This window comes from Nematolebias whitei, chromosome 1 (assembly GCF_014905685.2).
Source record: "Nematolebias whitei isolate Nwh7 chromosome 1, NemWhi1, whole genome shotgun sequence".
NCBI classification, from domain to species: domain Eukaryota; kingdom Metazoa; phylum Chordata; class Actinopteri; order Cyprinodontiformes; family Rivulidae; genus Nematolebias; species Nematolebias whitei.
Genome location: NC_056498.1, coordinates 30,608,245 through 30,624,191, shown reverse-complemented (window position 1 = coordinate 30,624,191; position 15,947 = coordinate 30,608,245). Strand labels below are relative to the sequence as shown.

Genomic DNA, 15,947 nt, shown 5'->3' with positions numbered 1-15,947 from the left:
TTGCGTTACTTCTTAAATAATAGCACGCCGACTCCGAGTTTAAATTAAAGCTGCGTTTTATTTTGAAAAACCCAAACCGGATGTCACGCGCTCACAGGTGAAGCTTTATATTCTCCCGCTCTCAGAGCTCCTCAGTCTGCTCGCAGAAGCAGCAGGACGCTGCGAGGAGCGCGCGCCGACGTCCTTTTAACCGTTAACGCTGCCTCTCGGTCACGGCCACTCTAATGGGCGTTTTTATCCTCCTCTTCCCGCCCTCCACGTTTGGATATTACCGGAAGCTCCAAAATGAAGCGAATGAATGTGAGCAACAAGAAGTCTCCTCCTGTTGTGCCTGTCTCCAGCGTCACTACTCCTCTCTCTGTGGATGCGGCTCTCCTCTCTAGAGCTGTCCGTTTTGAGGATTGGCTCAAATAGTGGACTCACCCAACTTTTCCCAATTGTGCTTTCTGATTTTTTTTTTTTCCCCCCCCTCGAGGTTTTCCAATCTGTGAAACAAAGCTTTCAAGATAGACTCAACTCTGGAAAACCGAAGCAGCGACTTCTTGGCACCCTCTCCTCCCTGGGCGGAATAACCTTTTGCCTTTTAGCGGTTATTCGCCTTTTACAAGCATCTTCTCCGGGGTGGGAACACGGCTGATGCTTGCCCTTTTGCTCGAGTTTTGTCTCGTCTCGTTCTGTTCTGTCTGTTTGTCCCACAGTGGCATGAAAATTCATGAATGCGTCCAAGGACATGTAGACACATTACGCATGCACCATGACGGTAGTAGGCTGTGCGTAAGATCCTATTATTACAATATCCACATGAATGCCTTGTACAGATGCTTTGAGTCTACTGTGTGTAGAGAACAAAAAAAAAAAAAAAAAGATTTTGGCAAATTCATCCCAACTTGACTGGTGTGGTCGGTGTATGCACCAATGGGCGTTAAGGCACGTCACCAATTGATTTGTGTTTATCTGGTAAACTAAGCGGACACCCTTAAATCCAAAATGGCTCCGAAAGCATTTTGGATTAAATAGCATTTAAAATTGAGCCTATATGGTAAAATTTATTTTTTAAAAACTAAGCCTTTAACGCCCCGTGTGTATGAGAACCTATGCCAAAGTCTCCGTTTGCGCACCTGGTTGCGCGCTAACGTGACCTTGTCTGTGCGTGTTTATGCGTGTGTATCCGTGCGTGTGTGTGTACAGCCACGCTGGAAGTCGCCTCCCATGTGGCCGTCGGGAGTGGGGAGCAGGCAGCCCTGCCCGCGGGAGTCGGCGCTGCGCAGGGCGGCCATCAGCGGCAACATCCACGCGTTGCCGCCGAACCATGTCCCCATCGGGCGCAGCGTCCGGGTTTTCATCTGCGCCAACCCCGATGGTAAGAGTCCGGTCTGATGCCCCCATCCCCAAACCCACCCTTTATGGTGACCATCATTGTCATGACTCAAGACCCATTGTTCATTTCCCCCACATGCTGCTGCTTTTAAAGTCATCCCAATGTTTCATTTAAAAAAAAGGTACCCACTGCAAAGTATATCAAACATAAGAAATGCGGTTACCCGGAACTTTATCAGATGGTGCAGATGAAAGGAGTTTACTCCTGTAGGTTTCCAGATATATCGATAAGTAATTTGGAAATGCGGGTATGCAACCAGTGTAAACAAAGCACCTTTAGCTAGGCTTTACTCAACAAATCAAGATAAATATGAACCAGTACCCTAACCACAGTTCTGGAGAAAGTACTCGAAACACTGTACTTAAGTAAAAGTACAAATAAACAGACAGAAATGTACTCTTATAAAAGTAGAAGTACCACATTAACGTTTTTACTGAAGTAATAGTAAATAAGTACTTGCTTTTAAAAATACTTAAAGTATTAAAAGTAAAAGTACTTGCTGAATGTATTACCTAATGCAATGGTCTGCAATGTCATTAAGTGTGTCTACCGTGTGTATATTTTCTGTAATACATTAATAGTGTTGAGCCATTTTAATGAACGATGCTGCAGATAATACATGTTTTTATTGTGTTTACTCTGTGACACAGTTCACACTTGGACTTGTGATTCTGTGCAGGGATGACATGCAGAGTTAAATGCCATTAAGCAAAATAAGAGAGGAATGATTATACCTTTGGAAAAGTTTTTTTATTTAACACAAAGCAATTTTCAAAACTTGGACCCGACTGTCAAGCCATTTGGAAACATCTCTCGTCTCCTAACATCCCATGAATTGACACATTTTAATATTGCAGCAAGAATTTCTTGTTCAAGTTCAGAAGAAGTTGGTTTTCAAAGGTTTTTGAGTCCAGTCTGGCTCTTTTGGGACATAAAATCTGTTCTGCTGTACTGAATAGTCTTTCAATAGTCTTTCAATAGTCTTTCAGTAGTCTTTCAATAGTCTTTCAATAAGGCCATGGGTGGTGCGTATCTTCTGGCTGACTCTCCACGATGGAATGCATTTTGGAATCCATTGTTACATCTCAATGACGTATATACTAGAATATACTTCACTGGCCCAGCTCTTCTTGAAGGTGGGTCTAACGTTACCTGCCCACTTTGCCGTGATTCAATGGACCAACTCCCCTCTCGCCATTGGTTACTTTCAAACTTTACTTTCAAACTAACAAACAAACAAATCAAAAAACTGCAACGTGAATGCAACTTAATGTATGAATGTAACTTGTAACACAACACATCATAGAAATGTAGTGTAGTAGAAAGTACAGATAATTAATATAAAATCTAGTGGAGTAAACGTCAAAAGAACCCAAGTTTAACTCTACTTAAGTAATGTACAGATACATGAAAAGTGTACTTAAGTACAGTAACAAAGTACCTGTACTTAGTTTCAGCCCACCACTGCCCAACCATCACCATCTCAGACAGTTCTTTCATGGATGTTTTCAGTCACTTTGATGAATGTTGGCAGCCAGTCAAATTTTGCTTCCGAATTTTTCCATTTTAATAAACATTACCATTATATGAGTGGGGAAAGGGTGGATTTTGGTATTGGTCTTCATGATGTTATAATGAGTTTTCATTGTAGGGATGATTCTTTTGTAGATAAGTAGAATCTCTAACGTAGAGCTAAAATAAAGCGTCTTAAGTTTCGTGGACAGAAGTTAAAATCACATTCTAAGCTTCTGATCCTTTGGTCTAATCTGTTGAAATGAAATGTAGTCCTATAAAGAACAGTTTTAGGTCTCTGGGTCACTTGGTTCCTTTGTCACACCATACACCCAAATCCTCAGGAAATTATCTCATAGCCTAATTAATATATTGCTCTTACCCATTAATCCTAGTCCTTGTCTTTAACCAGAAAATATATAATACAGATAATGCGGAGGCATAGTGGGTACAGCGGTTAAAGCAGTTTCCTCACAGCAAGAAGGCTGCAGGGTTAAAACCGGCTGCAACACCGAGCGCAGTTTGAATATTTTCCCAGTGGTTCCTCCGACTCGCTGATCTGACAGTTTCTATTTGGCGTCTCATTTTCGAGCCAACCTCATTTTGTGTTTTAAAATACTTTGAACACGCTGCGATACTGTGGAGCAGATAGGGTCACTAAATTCCAGTTTTCAAAGTTGGAAGCTTTCCCTGGGCACCTAAGTAGCTGCCCGTTGTTCCACTTGTGAGTATTTCACGTGTGTGATGGGTTAAATGCTGAGGACAGCATTAGTCGTGCGCATGCAATGATGACAACAAATATCATTTTTCATAGGAAGAATTTTATGGTAAACCTGGAATTTAAATTATGGAAGGTTGGTCTTTAACAGGGATTTTAAATACCATTGAAAAAATATATATTTTAGCATAATCTTGAGTAAAAACAACCAGTTTTCTTTGATACACAATAAGAGGTACTCCATGACAAATTTAAATCTATGTCACTTGGACAGGTAGGGAGATGGAAATAATACGTATACAGATTTGTTTAGAGTTGTAAATAGATTTGTTGTTAAATGCAGTTTACTACATTTTGATTTGATTTTATGGAGGATAAAATGACAGAAAAGCTAAAAGAATGATCAAATAACGTAACTATTTTGGAAGATGGTTGAATGAATGAAATATGACGTTTTCTATACATAAATTTAGACATTTCAAGATTTTTTGTAATATGCAGTTATTGATTTTAGTTTTTTTTTCCTTATGTTAATGCAATGACAAAAAAGCATGATAAGCATAATATATCTGTTCAGAATTGTATGCATGACTTTAGAAGCGGACTACTACAACAAAAAGAGATAACTGTTAAAACGTTGAAAATGTCGTTGTTCTTTGCACGTTGTGTGATCCAAGATGGTTGTGACGCCATCATGTTGTCTGTGACGTTATCATACACAAATTATACATCAAATTAGTTTATTTCATAAACCGTGGTTCAAACTCATCTGCCTACAAAAGAAAATATTCATATTTTTGAATGGATATGATAGTTTGTTTAAATTATCCCAATTTCCTGTTTATTCTCATGAGTTTCAACAAATACCCATAAAAAAGTTAACACACTTACAAAATTTCGTAGCTTAACATTCTATGGAAAAATCTTGAAAGATTCCAGCAATTTTCCATCCCGTTGCAACCGGCACCGCTTACATAAAGCCATGGACAGTAGATCCTGAGTGTGGCCGCTTCTCTGATATCAATGGGAAAAAAGAAAACCTCAATTGGATCAGGACATCGTTGGTAGACCTGCTCTGATGTGTAGTTTGGATATAGCAGTGTTAACACCAAGACAGGAGGTAGATCCAGAGGTGGCACAGATGAAGCTGTTGAGCTTATTGGACAAAAGAACATTGAACGTGGAAAAGAGGAAAACCATGGAAAAGGTTCATGGATGTAATGAAGGAGGATTAGCAGGGGTGAACCAAAGCAGGATGCTGGGATAGATGGAGATGGATCCACTATAGCTAACCTTAAAGGGCGCAATAAGAAACAAAAGGAACTTGCCTGGGACTGCAGAAGAAAATCAGCTACTTTACATCTATATCTGGCAAATTTAAATGATGTGCTCATGTTCATTCATGTCCAATGACCCCTTTAAACCAAAACACATCTCCAATCTTAAAAAGGCAGCACTTTGAGACGAGGATGCTGTTGAATCAGGCAGGATCTGAGCCACTATGTTGGTAGAGAAGTACTTGGCTAAAGCTAATTGTGTTGCCCCAGTAAAGCAGTTGACACAACAGATTGCTTTCAACACCAAGTGCACAGTGTGAGCGGAGTGTTGGGTCGCAAAGCAGGCACCCAGTTGCAGTTCCGTGTTTGAATATGCCCTCAGAGAAGTGGGGGTAAAAATAGGCTCTGTAAAACTGGAGTAAACAAGAGAAGTAGAGTAGGATATGAAAGATCAAGAACAGTACGGCGCACCCAAAAAAACCTGATGGATCTCATTGATCTGTCATTTCCCTGCACTCACCGGGTAAACTGCCCTCCAAATAGAGTCTGGTATTGTTTAGCCACCTGTAGCGGAGAGCGTCCTGTGTCAGCATGAGGTTAACACTCCAGTGAGTGTGTGTGGGGGGGGGGGGACAATGAGTGTGGAGATATAGATATTATTTTTGCACTATCAACACAAACAGAAAGAGACGTGTCTCAGTTAGCTGCGCAAGTCATTAAAACAGCTATTTCCATATGTCTCAAATGCTGGTAATCAGTGTGATATGCAAGTACTGAAGGAGAAAAACCATACAAACTCCATTCTTTCATGCCAACATTTTAGACTGAAATCCTCTTGTGTAGAGAAATGACAGAGCTATTTTGCTTATACCTTGAAAATGACATTACACAGGACCTCATACATGTACATGTAGTGATTACTGTCTGAGCGTTTCACTAAAATCCATACAGTGGTTCAAGAGATAATTTGCTAAGAAACGGGGTTAACTCCAGCAGTTAACGTCAAAGTTTTGCGTAAAGATATCGCGCAAAAGTGTTGTTGTCAATGTATGTGTTGTGTATGATGCTCTTCTACTAGGACAACAAATTTTAGTTCAATATCTATACAATTTTCCGAGGTGTACCCACTTTTGTGTTTTCTAAGGTTGGTTGGCAGTGGCGGCCGTCGTTAATTGAGTTGTCTCTAAAAGTTAAATCGGCTATAGATGTGTGTTAAGTGATTATTTTCAAAAAGTTAAATGAAATCTATTTAATGTGTCATGACATATTTTGCTAACAGTTGATTCTAAATGTTAATGGCAGTTTTAGGTTGTACTTGACCCATTGGTGCTCAGTACAAGTTATGGATGAGTCTCATCTACTACCACACCTGGTTTTAGCTTAACATTTGTAAATCTGAGTTTTAGCCATTATTGTGTTTGCCAAGGAAGTTACCTCCATTGATTATTTGCTGAAAGTTACATTTAAAACCTGTCCAGTGTTTCACAAGATATTTTGCTAACACGGCAGACAAATGCACAAAACACTGGCATACACATTAATAATTGAAAAGAAGGACCTCAATCAGAAACACTGCAAATCCTCTCACCACTTCAATCCATTCACAGCATTCAAGCAGCTGTTTTTGCATTTAGTTGCATCTTTTGAACACCTTATTGTGTCTTGTTCTAAAATTGCTTTGCGAGTTTTCATAAACTTTTCTATGCTGAACAGATAACTTGGCTCCAGTGACACCCTAAATACGTAATCCATGACCCTTTGTGCCACTAGCCCTGCTGCAGAGCCTGTTTTCTACTGTTCACTAGAGGGGGCTGTCCATGCACTTATTTAATACAGAACATCATATCACAGGTCATTAACCTGAAATACAGGATGCATTTCACACATTCATGGTATTCATCGACAGAATACACAGCCAAGTTGTAGTTTTATTCCACAGTATTGTTATTTCAATCCTTGCTTTTCATTTGTAACAAGATGATACAGAGTCTATAACGTTTCCCTGTTGTCAATGAAAAACCCCACCTAAACGCATCAAATAAAACAAATGGAATAGTTTTAAAAAGCTCATGAAAAAAGTATTCAAATGTTTCATATTTGCTCACTTAATAGTGTCATTTGCAACAAACGTTGAAATGACCTTTAAATATCTGAATAAGGATCACAATGATGCTAACAAACTTTGAGGGAATGCGTATCACCTGCTACATTGAATGTCAACGTTTTTGACAAAGATCATGTGTGATGAGCTAGCGTTCGGAGAATGTGATGAGACTGACTCCCAACTACTACCACACCAATTTTTTAAAATTATTATTATCTGTGAAACGTACAGACTCGCAGCCATTTTTGTGTTTGCTAAAGTTGACTAGCTGTGACGACCATTTTTATTTGGGTTTACTCCTAAGGCAAATCGGTTATAGGAGTACTGTACATTCAGTAATTATGTTCCGAGAGTTTCACTTAAATCTTCTGGGTTGTGAGATATTTTCCTAACACACAATGATGGTTAGTTAACTCGAAGATTTAAGGGAATATTTAGTTATTATGTAGAGCTCTGAGTGTTTGTTTAGTTTAGGTTGACTGTCAGCTACTTCCACTCCAAATTCGAGCACAATTTACTCAAAATCTAATTGTGCTATAGCCATTTACATGTTTGCTAAAATCAGAAATACGTTCTCAGAGCACTATACATTGCAATATTTTTGCTTTAAGCTTTGGCATTAACTGCAACAACTCTGTAAGCCAAGTGTTTTATGAACAGACTGACAATTAATTTTCGTGAAATTTGCAAAAAAAGCGATCATCTACAACCGATTACAATTTGGAGTCGCCTCATTCAAGATGGCCACCTCAACTAATTGAACTTGGTCCACACAAAAGTAGTTCTTGACTCAGTCAGTTTTACAGATATTGGGTTATAACTCTGTGTGGTAGTAGCCGAGCGTCATTTTCAACACGTGCTTTAAGCCCTAGCAGAAGATGCAAGATTTGAGACTGCAAACGTTATTTCTAAAGTTTGTCCTAAATGGCTCAATCCCATCTCATTGTAAGATAATCTTAGTTTAAAACTCTGGCATAGAATTTGATGGTCTATATGTGCTCTTTCAAGGAATGATGGGCCTTTTTGTATCTTTTGTATATGCCTGTCCTAAGGCAAGGGGTATTATGGCAAGGTACAATCTGTCTCTCTGTGGGTAACTTTTTGTCTAGGCTCTGAATTCATAACTCTTTCGTACTGAAATGTCAAAGCACACATCTGGACACCTCATGGATCAAGGATGATCACTATGGATTTCATGGTCATGAGATCAAAAAGGTCACGGTTACAGATGACCCCCTTCATTAAAACCTTGTCTATGCTCCAGCCTGACATCTAGTAGCATAAAAATGTCAAACACTTTGTCCCTTAGACTGCCCCTATCTGTCCAATGTTTCCCCTACCATTACACAAGTAGCGCGCCCTGCCCGGTCAACAGAACCGAGCCCCCTGCCTACCGAACCCACCCCCGTCGACAACTGCCGAAACTGACGCTAAGCTAGCGGTGCACAATTATGTGCTAGCTATAAAGTTAGAGGTAGCGTTCCGATTCCCTCACGCCGAGCAGTCTCCGAACCCCCACCCAAACAGCACGCAACTCAGATGTGTCTCGGTCTCCCCCACCCCAACAAAAATCACGGAAGATGAGCACACTGCCATGGCAAGTAATGTAGGGGAAATACTGCTATCCATTTATAAAATAGTACACAGTAGGTTGTCCATGGTGTAACTCCACAAATGTTTATGATAGAAAATGTCATACTATGGCTCCAGATTGGGCCTTATTTTTTATTAAGACCACTTCCACCAAAGCAGTCTTGAGTGGCACCCTTGAAATCTACTACTTTAATCATAAAATGGTTTGAATAGACTGGTAGTCATCAATAGGCAAGCTCTAACTATTCCACCTGATAGCTACAATATCATATTCTTTACTTGGTCGAAAAGCAGGTGGCCACTTGTCCTGAGCCTGGTTCTGCTAAATGTTTCTTCCTCGTGAGGGAGTTTTTCCTTTCCACTGTCGCCTTCGCGCTCGCTCAAGATGAGAGTTCTGTGATGGCGTTAAATTCAAAGCAGTCTGCTCCTCGGATAAATAGTGTTAACTTAGTATTTTGTATATATGAATGTTTCTGTTCAGTGCCCAGAGACGACTTCTGTTGTGACTTGGCGCTTTATAAAATCAACTGAACTGAATTGAATTTGAACCGTTTGTTGATTTACACCATGGACAGCGTTGTTGTCTGTTCCCTTTCACCCCACCACAGTCATGTATACACTTAATAGGCAGCTGTTATGTTTATTGGCATGCCATTGGAGCTTATTAAAAATTCAGAAACATTTTCAAGAGTTTTGGACATCAGCACAGCATCCATAATGTAGAGATTGCTCATCAGTGTAGCGAGTCTATTAAAGGTATTGAAGTGGTAGGCTGCCTTTAGGCCCAGGCCTCTCTTACAAGACAGATCTGTGATCTCATTTGCCTGGTTAAACAAACGTTAATAAATAAAAAGGTATTAAAGTGTTTGACACAGTCTCAAGTCAAGTAACTTTTTTTGAAAAGGTTTATATTGATGTTTCTTGATGTTAATGAGTCACACCACTGCCTGGTTCAGGTCGATCAGTCATCTTGTGTGTGTGGCCAAAGATGATCAATTAAACCCACTATTGTTTGTTCCTCCTAGAACAGGACCATGAAACCAGACAAAAGCCTAAATGAGATTATTTTCTTTGTGCACATCGGTGAATGTAGCTGTATTGTGTGGCTCATCTCGCTGGTCGATATTGGTGGATCCATAAAGGCGTATCAACGTGAATGTGTTACCTCGCTGAAGTCACCTCTGGGGGATCTGGTATTGGAGAACTGCCTGCATTCAAACAGCCAACTCTCATTTAAGCCGTTTAAAGTTGATAAAAGACCAGAGGCCTCAGAGACATGCCGCATGAAATCAACCCTCCAACGCACTATCGTCAAAGCTATGGCATAGTCGCCACAGAGGCCACTAATCACTTTACGTTTCACCACACAATTGTTTTGTGTTCTCATTTGCATTTTTTGCATGTTTTCAGCTCGTTTTCAGTTCTTCGCTGAGAATTTCTTTTTATATTCTCAACCTCCTTAATTATCCCCCTCTTTGAATCGAGTCTGGTGAAGGAGAACATGGATGAGAGTGGAAGAGATGACAGTTGGGAGACTTTGTCAACCCTTTCTGGCTTCTCTTTAATAAGCTGCTTCACTCGGCCCATCAAAAGTTGGATTTCTGGACTTGCTCTGCCACATTTTGTTTCCTGCAAAGTTTGATCCAATTTCCTCTCTCTTTCCTTTATTTCCTCTCTCTTGTGGTGTCTTCTGATTCCTTGCCTCTACTTTTTTTTTTTTTTTTTTTTACCCTGAGGGAGCAGATGAAGCTCTGACAAATCTACCAGCAGCTTTTCTGACACCTCTGTGTTTTTGGGAGCACCAATGAGCAATTAGAAGCTCCCAGTATGTCATCCTGACAAAATCTGCTTTAGCCTGGGTACTTTCGCCCAAACGCCCAAGTGTTTGAGTGTTCAATGTAAAACTATTCAATAATAATGATATGAAGCTAACCTCGGAATACGCCTGTTTTACAACTTGGTGATCGTCTACTCAAAACTTACTAGTTCTCTTTCAGGCGAGTAGGTAATTTTGATTTAAAAAAAATGTATATTTTTAGACATATTCTAAAAATTTAAAGTCAAGTGGAAACCTTTCATTAGCAGTCCTGAAATCTTTTTTTTCACTCAAAATCTTAATACATAACTTTTTTTTCTTTTTTCATAAAAAAATACTCAGTATGTAGTGTCTGGGCTTTTGCTATGCTATTTGTGGCCAAGAGCAGCTACAGAATCTGGCCACATCTCCATTTAGAGCCTTTTTCATTATTTTCCTATCTTGGCGGAAGGCAATAATGTAATTGTCTGGGTCTGTTTGTTTGTTCATTAGTCTGTCTCTTGGCAGAATATTTCATCAACAAGCATATAGACCTTTAATAAACTGTTCAGGAACTAATCATTAGATACACGTCTAAAACGCCTTAACTTTAAAAGCCAACCCTAATTAAAACCCTAACCCTAAGTCAGTCGGTTTTACAGATGTTGAGATAAAATTTGATGTGTCAGCTGATTTTCTGTTACACAGTTGACCAGACAATCAGAAACAAAGAATAAACTATTTTTATTTTTCAGTTTGTGAAGACAGAATAGCTTAGCAGCATAAAATAAATGACGTTTTCCCATTCCATATATGGTCATATATAGCTATGCATTAAATTTAGCTAGCAATAAAATGCTATTGGGATTAAGGAACTAGGGCTAGGCGATATGGACCAAAATTAATATCTCGATGTTTTAAGATGAATGGCGCTAAACGATATGTCAATTTTTTTTCCCCTAAAGTAATAAAAATATATTTCTGAGTCAAAGCTTTGTCCCAATTGTCAAACAGGCACATATAGTTAGCAGCTTTAACTGTACAAAATAAATGTCTAAAAAATAAACTTGCATATAATTTAAAAAAAAAAAGTCCATGCTCAATAATCCAGGTATACAATCCAACAATTTTCAGTCAGGTCATCTGGACAGTTTTTTTTTTTTTTTTTGCTGAAACGTTTCACCTTCCATACGGAAGTCTTCATCATTCATGGAAACACACAACACAAAACTGATTCTTCCCCCAAACAGCTTACTCCAAAGTGGAACAAACCAGTTATGTTGGTGCTAAGATGGTGTCTTTGACATACCCCCTCCTCTGGAGCCGGCCCTCTTCCTCGTCTTCCTTCACGTCCATTATTGAGCATGGACTTTGTTGGTTTTGAACCAGTTTGACATGACTGTCGACGAGGAAGAGGCCGGCAACTGAGGAGGGGGCGTGCCAAAGACACCATCTTAGCACCAACATAACTGTTTTTTGTCCACTTTGGAGTAAGCTGTTTGGGGGAAGAATCAGTTTTGTGTTGTGTGTTTCCATGACTGATGAAGCCTTCTGGATGGAAGGTGAAATGTTTCAGCAAAAAAAGAAACTGTCCAGATGACCTGACTGAAAATTGTTGGATTGCATATATTAGTTTATTTTTTAGACCTTCATTTACATATATTAAATAATAATCCTCTGCAGCTGCAGGTTCGACAGACTTCAGCCTCCTTCCCTGAAACAAACCACGGGTCAAAACCCATTTATCCGTGCTGTTTGTTATGAGAAGAAAAGTGAGAGGTGGCCCTGTGACAAGACACGGTCCTTACCTTAGCGGCTAACAACATGGCCAACTTTAGCAGTCTTGCTCCACAGTTGAGACAGGGACCGTGTCTTTAGCTATAAGCTGCTGCTTTTTTAATGTTGCTGTGCCGCCTCCCACTTTTCCTCTCATAACACACAGCACGCTTAAATTATTTTTATACTGTGGTTTGTTTCAGGGAAGGAGGCTGAAAACACAGTCGGAGCTGCAGCTTATAACTTAATGTATAGCACTGTTTTAAATGGCGAAAAAGATTTGTGATGCCAACCTTTTGTCGGGACCCGTTTTCGGCATTGTCTACAGAAAACATTTTTCTGCTGTTCATCTGCCAAGTTAAATCCAAACCATATCCGAAATAACATCCATTGTTTTTCTTTTTGCTCAGCACCTAAGCTGCTCTTCGATATCACCCGTACTTGTTGTGCTAAACGTCTTCCGCCCACCTGGAGAAGCAGGAAGCAGGCTGAGGGACTGGGTTTGTATTCAGGGAGGGAGAAGGAGGGGCCTCGTGGGAGAAAGAAGACAGAAGGCGGCTTTTCAAATACAGTATAACACTATATTGTTTATATCGATAGTCTCACCTTATATTGCAAATTAAATTATCTAGAAATATTTTAAATAGAGATATCGCCCAGCCCTATAAAAGTATATATTGTAATTCTTTTTCTGCCGGGTCTTATTTGTTCTAATACCTCTGCCCAGAGAACAGGAGGGTATACATTTTGTATCTTTCCAATGACATAGCAAGCACTGGATTGGTGTTGGGACTGTTATCTGTTCCACAATACCTTTCTACTGCAAGGATTTATTTTGAAAGTGCATTTTTTTTTAATATAGTGTGTTAAATTAGCAGGAGACTCCCATTGTGGTAGCAGTGTAAAACATATTTAAGATAAGTCTAATCTAATTAACTTCAAACAATAAATTAAAACAAAGAAACATGTACTGATCAAACACGTGTAATTGAGCTTCAACATCCTCCAGATCCGCATGAAGTAAAAGAAAGCGAATATTTGTGAACCTTCTAACATCTTTGTGTATGTGGAGCTCAAAAATTATTCAGCAGTCTATTTTTCCCATCCCGATACTCCCGACAATCATAGGAGCTTCCAAAAATGGCAGTCATCACTTAAATTGGTATCGTTGAACAGATGTACTGTAGAATAAGGACATCTGTAATAAAAGTGGCAAAATTCTAGTTAGTTTTTTTTAATGCGCTATAATACAATTTTGTTTTGAAGCTGGTGTTTACTTAAAAAAACACCAATCTGATTAAGGGTTGTTGGTGTGGTGAGTTTGTGAAACAAGAATTTTCAGTGGAACAAGACTTTAGGTCAAACTTTGGTTTGAGTTGGTAAATACCCTTGTAGTCTTGGAGCGGTTACAGACTCATGTAGAGATGAAGCAAAATGGTTTAGGGGCTAGATACATATCTGACAGGAAACAAATGTGGCCCTAAGTTACACTTTTCAAGTTGTTTTATTTTAATTTTAATCAAGCTTTATCGTGTTTTGCAGTAGAGCATTCCAGTGGATTAGAACAGTTAAAAAGATCTAAAAAAAAAAAAAAAAAGTTTTCAATCAAGTTTACCCTAAAAAAACTAAAAGGCATCATACAGACATAGTCCATTCAAAGAAAATGCATCATAAATCCAAAATAAATGACAATTAAGCAGGCACTTAACTAAATAGAGAGCTAGAAACTAGGCCTGTCGCAATGAACAATAAATCAATTAATCGCACGATAAATGAAAATTATCAACCTAATTTTCATTTATCGGATTTATTGTTTCTTTGTCTCTCTCTTTCTACTGAAGACACTGGATGACAAAAAGCTCAACTCCGGTGCTCTTCGCTGACCTCTCCCTTTCGTTCTCTTTTCTCTTTAAAATCCATTTTAACCGTCCAAAATTGTGTTTTTGGATCGTTAAAAGCAGCTAAGCTGAGAAGCTAAGCCACGAGCTACGCTAACAGGCTGACCTCGGGGAAAGAAACCCTCTGTCTTGTTAAAGCTCCAAAATTCACAGATGAAACCCGTGCCTTCGTGTAAAAAAAAAGTTTTTTTTTCTCTTCGAAAAGTAGCTGAGAACTTGTTTACTAATTTTTTTTTAATGAAAAGCTTAGTGTGAAAAATGCTATGCTAAAGAGCTCAAACCACACTGAGCGTCCGCCATTTTGAGAACTGAAAAAAGGAAAGAGCGAGAGAGTCCATGTCACGGGGCCTCCCTTCCATTTTTCTTAGAGAGACACGTTGCTCGCTCCCTCACTATCCATCCTTCGGTTCAAAGTCTTATACTGCCATCGTGTGGTCAAAAATGGTACTACACGCAAAATAAATTTATGCAAAATTTCTTTTTACATTTGAAAATAATTACAAAATAATTGTCAAATTTCAAGCAATATCATTTATCGCAATCATTTCAGAGAAATTTAATCGCCCAGTAAAATTTGTTATGACAGGCCTTGTAGAATCACAAGATATCCACAGGAAAAAACAGCTGACAGCAAAGAAGATGTAAAAAAAATGTAGGATGAATACAAATAAAGTCTTAATTTTAGTAAAAATGTGCTTTCTTCATACTTGCAGCTTGATCATAGAACATCTACCTGTTCATGCATTTACTTTCTTTACTGGATTTTTCCATTCTCTGCTTGAGTTCTGGGCTTAAACTCTACAAACCATGACAAAGTTACACAAGGAACTCAAGTAAAATAAAAAACGCCGACGTGGCAAGATTGTGCACCTTTTATGGTGGTGGATAGTATGTAAATACTTTTGGAAATTTTTAGCTATTTTTGCATTTTAGTTTAAAAATAGCCACAAGGAAGTGAATAAGCAAAATTGTCAAGGACTTTCAGCTCTTTTCCGTTCAGAATGTGGTCTGTAAATGAAGAGGGAGGCAGAGAGGACAGTAAATACTGCACGAGGGAGAATAAGGAGAGCTGACAGGAACATATCTGAAAGCTGGATTGTTCTGCATCGCTGAAATTTAAAAAAATAACATTGAAGGGAGGGACACACATACACATAGTGAGAAAAGCAGGCGAGTGCAGGATCCAGTCTTTGTTCTTCGGCATGTTGGTGCGTCGACAACAGACGCACACGGACGTCAGGCTGCCATAACTCATCATCATCCCACAGAAGAAGAAACAAGAGAAAAAGAGGTAGATCGCTGTTATCAGCACAATACAAAATAACAACACAGTTGAGTCTGTCAAGTCGTATTGTTGAAAGCACGACTTGTCTTCCTGCTCTTCCCAAACACACAAACTAAATCCAAATTCTACAAAACGCTGCTATTTCTGCACATCTGTCGTCCTTCGCGTCACCGTAAGATATCCTGCATTTATTGTACTGATGGATAGAGATTAGAGCTCTGCTGACGCAATTGCTATTTATTTAATTTGCATTCTATTACATCCATTTGGTTTGGCTTTGACATTTTACCGGGGTGGCTGCGGGCAGATATTTGCTCAGTCACGGCCTGGAGCCTTACCAAAGATAGACGAGAGACGGACACGTCAGAGTGGATTTCTGGGCTCCTCTGTTCACGCTGCGCATGACACGGTTAGCAGCTGTAGGTCCGGCTGTACACCGCGTATGTACTTGCACATATGTGTAGGCCATCCTGTCGGCCACGCAAGGGCCTCTCTGTTGGGCGCATTTCTGCTTTTAACTATCTGTTCATACCCCTAAGAGACAGGCAGGGATACCGAAACTGGGCCTGTCTGAATGTATTACAGTAACCATTTGGAAGATGATGAAAAGG

The 15,947-nt window shown here is 39.4% G+C and overlaps 1 protein-coding gene across 1 annotated transcript in view; it reads left to right on the top strand.

Moving 5' to 3' along the window:
* Positions 1 to 285: 285 nt before the first annotated feature.
* Positions 286 to 15,947, top strand: part of LOC119408053 (NACHT and WD repeat domain-containing protein 2) — a 71,790-nt gene continuing 56,128 nt past the window's right edge. The window contains exons 1-2 of the mRNA XM_037674924.1: positions 286 to 300; positions 1,189 to 1,360. Of these exons, the coding sequence (XP_037530852.1) occupies positions 286 to 300; positions 1,189 to 1,360 (187 nt within the window). The remainder of the gene's footprint in view (positions 301 to 1,188; positions 1,361 to 15,947) is intronic.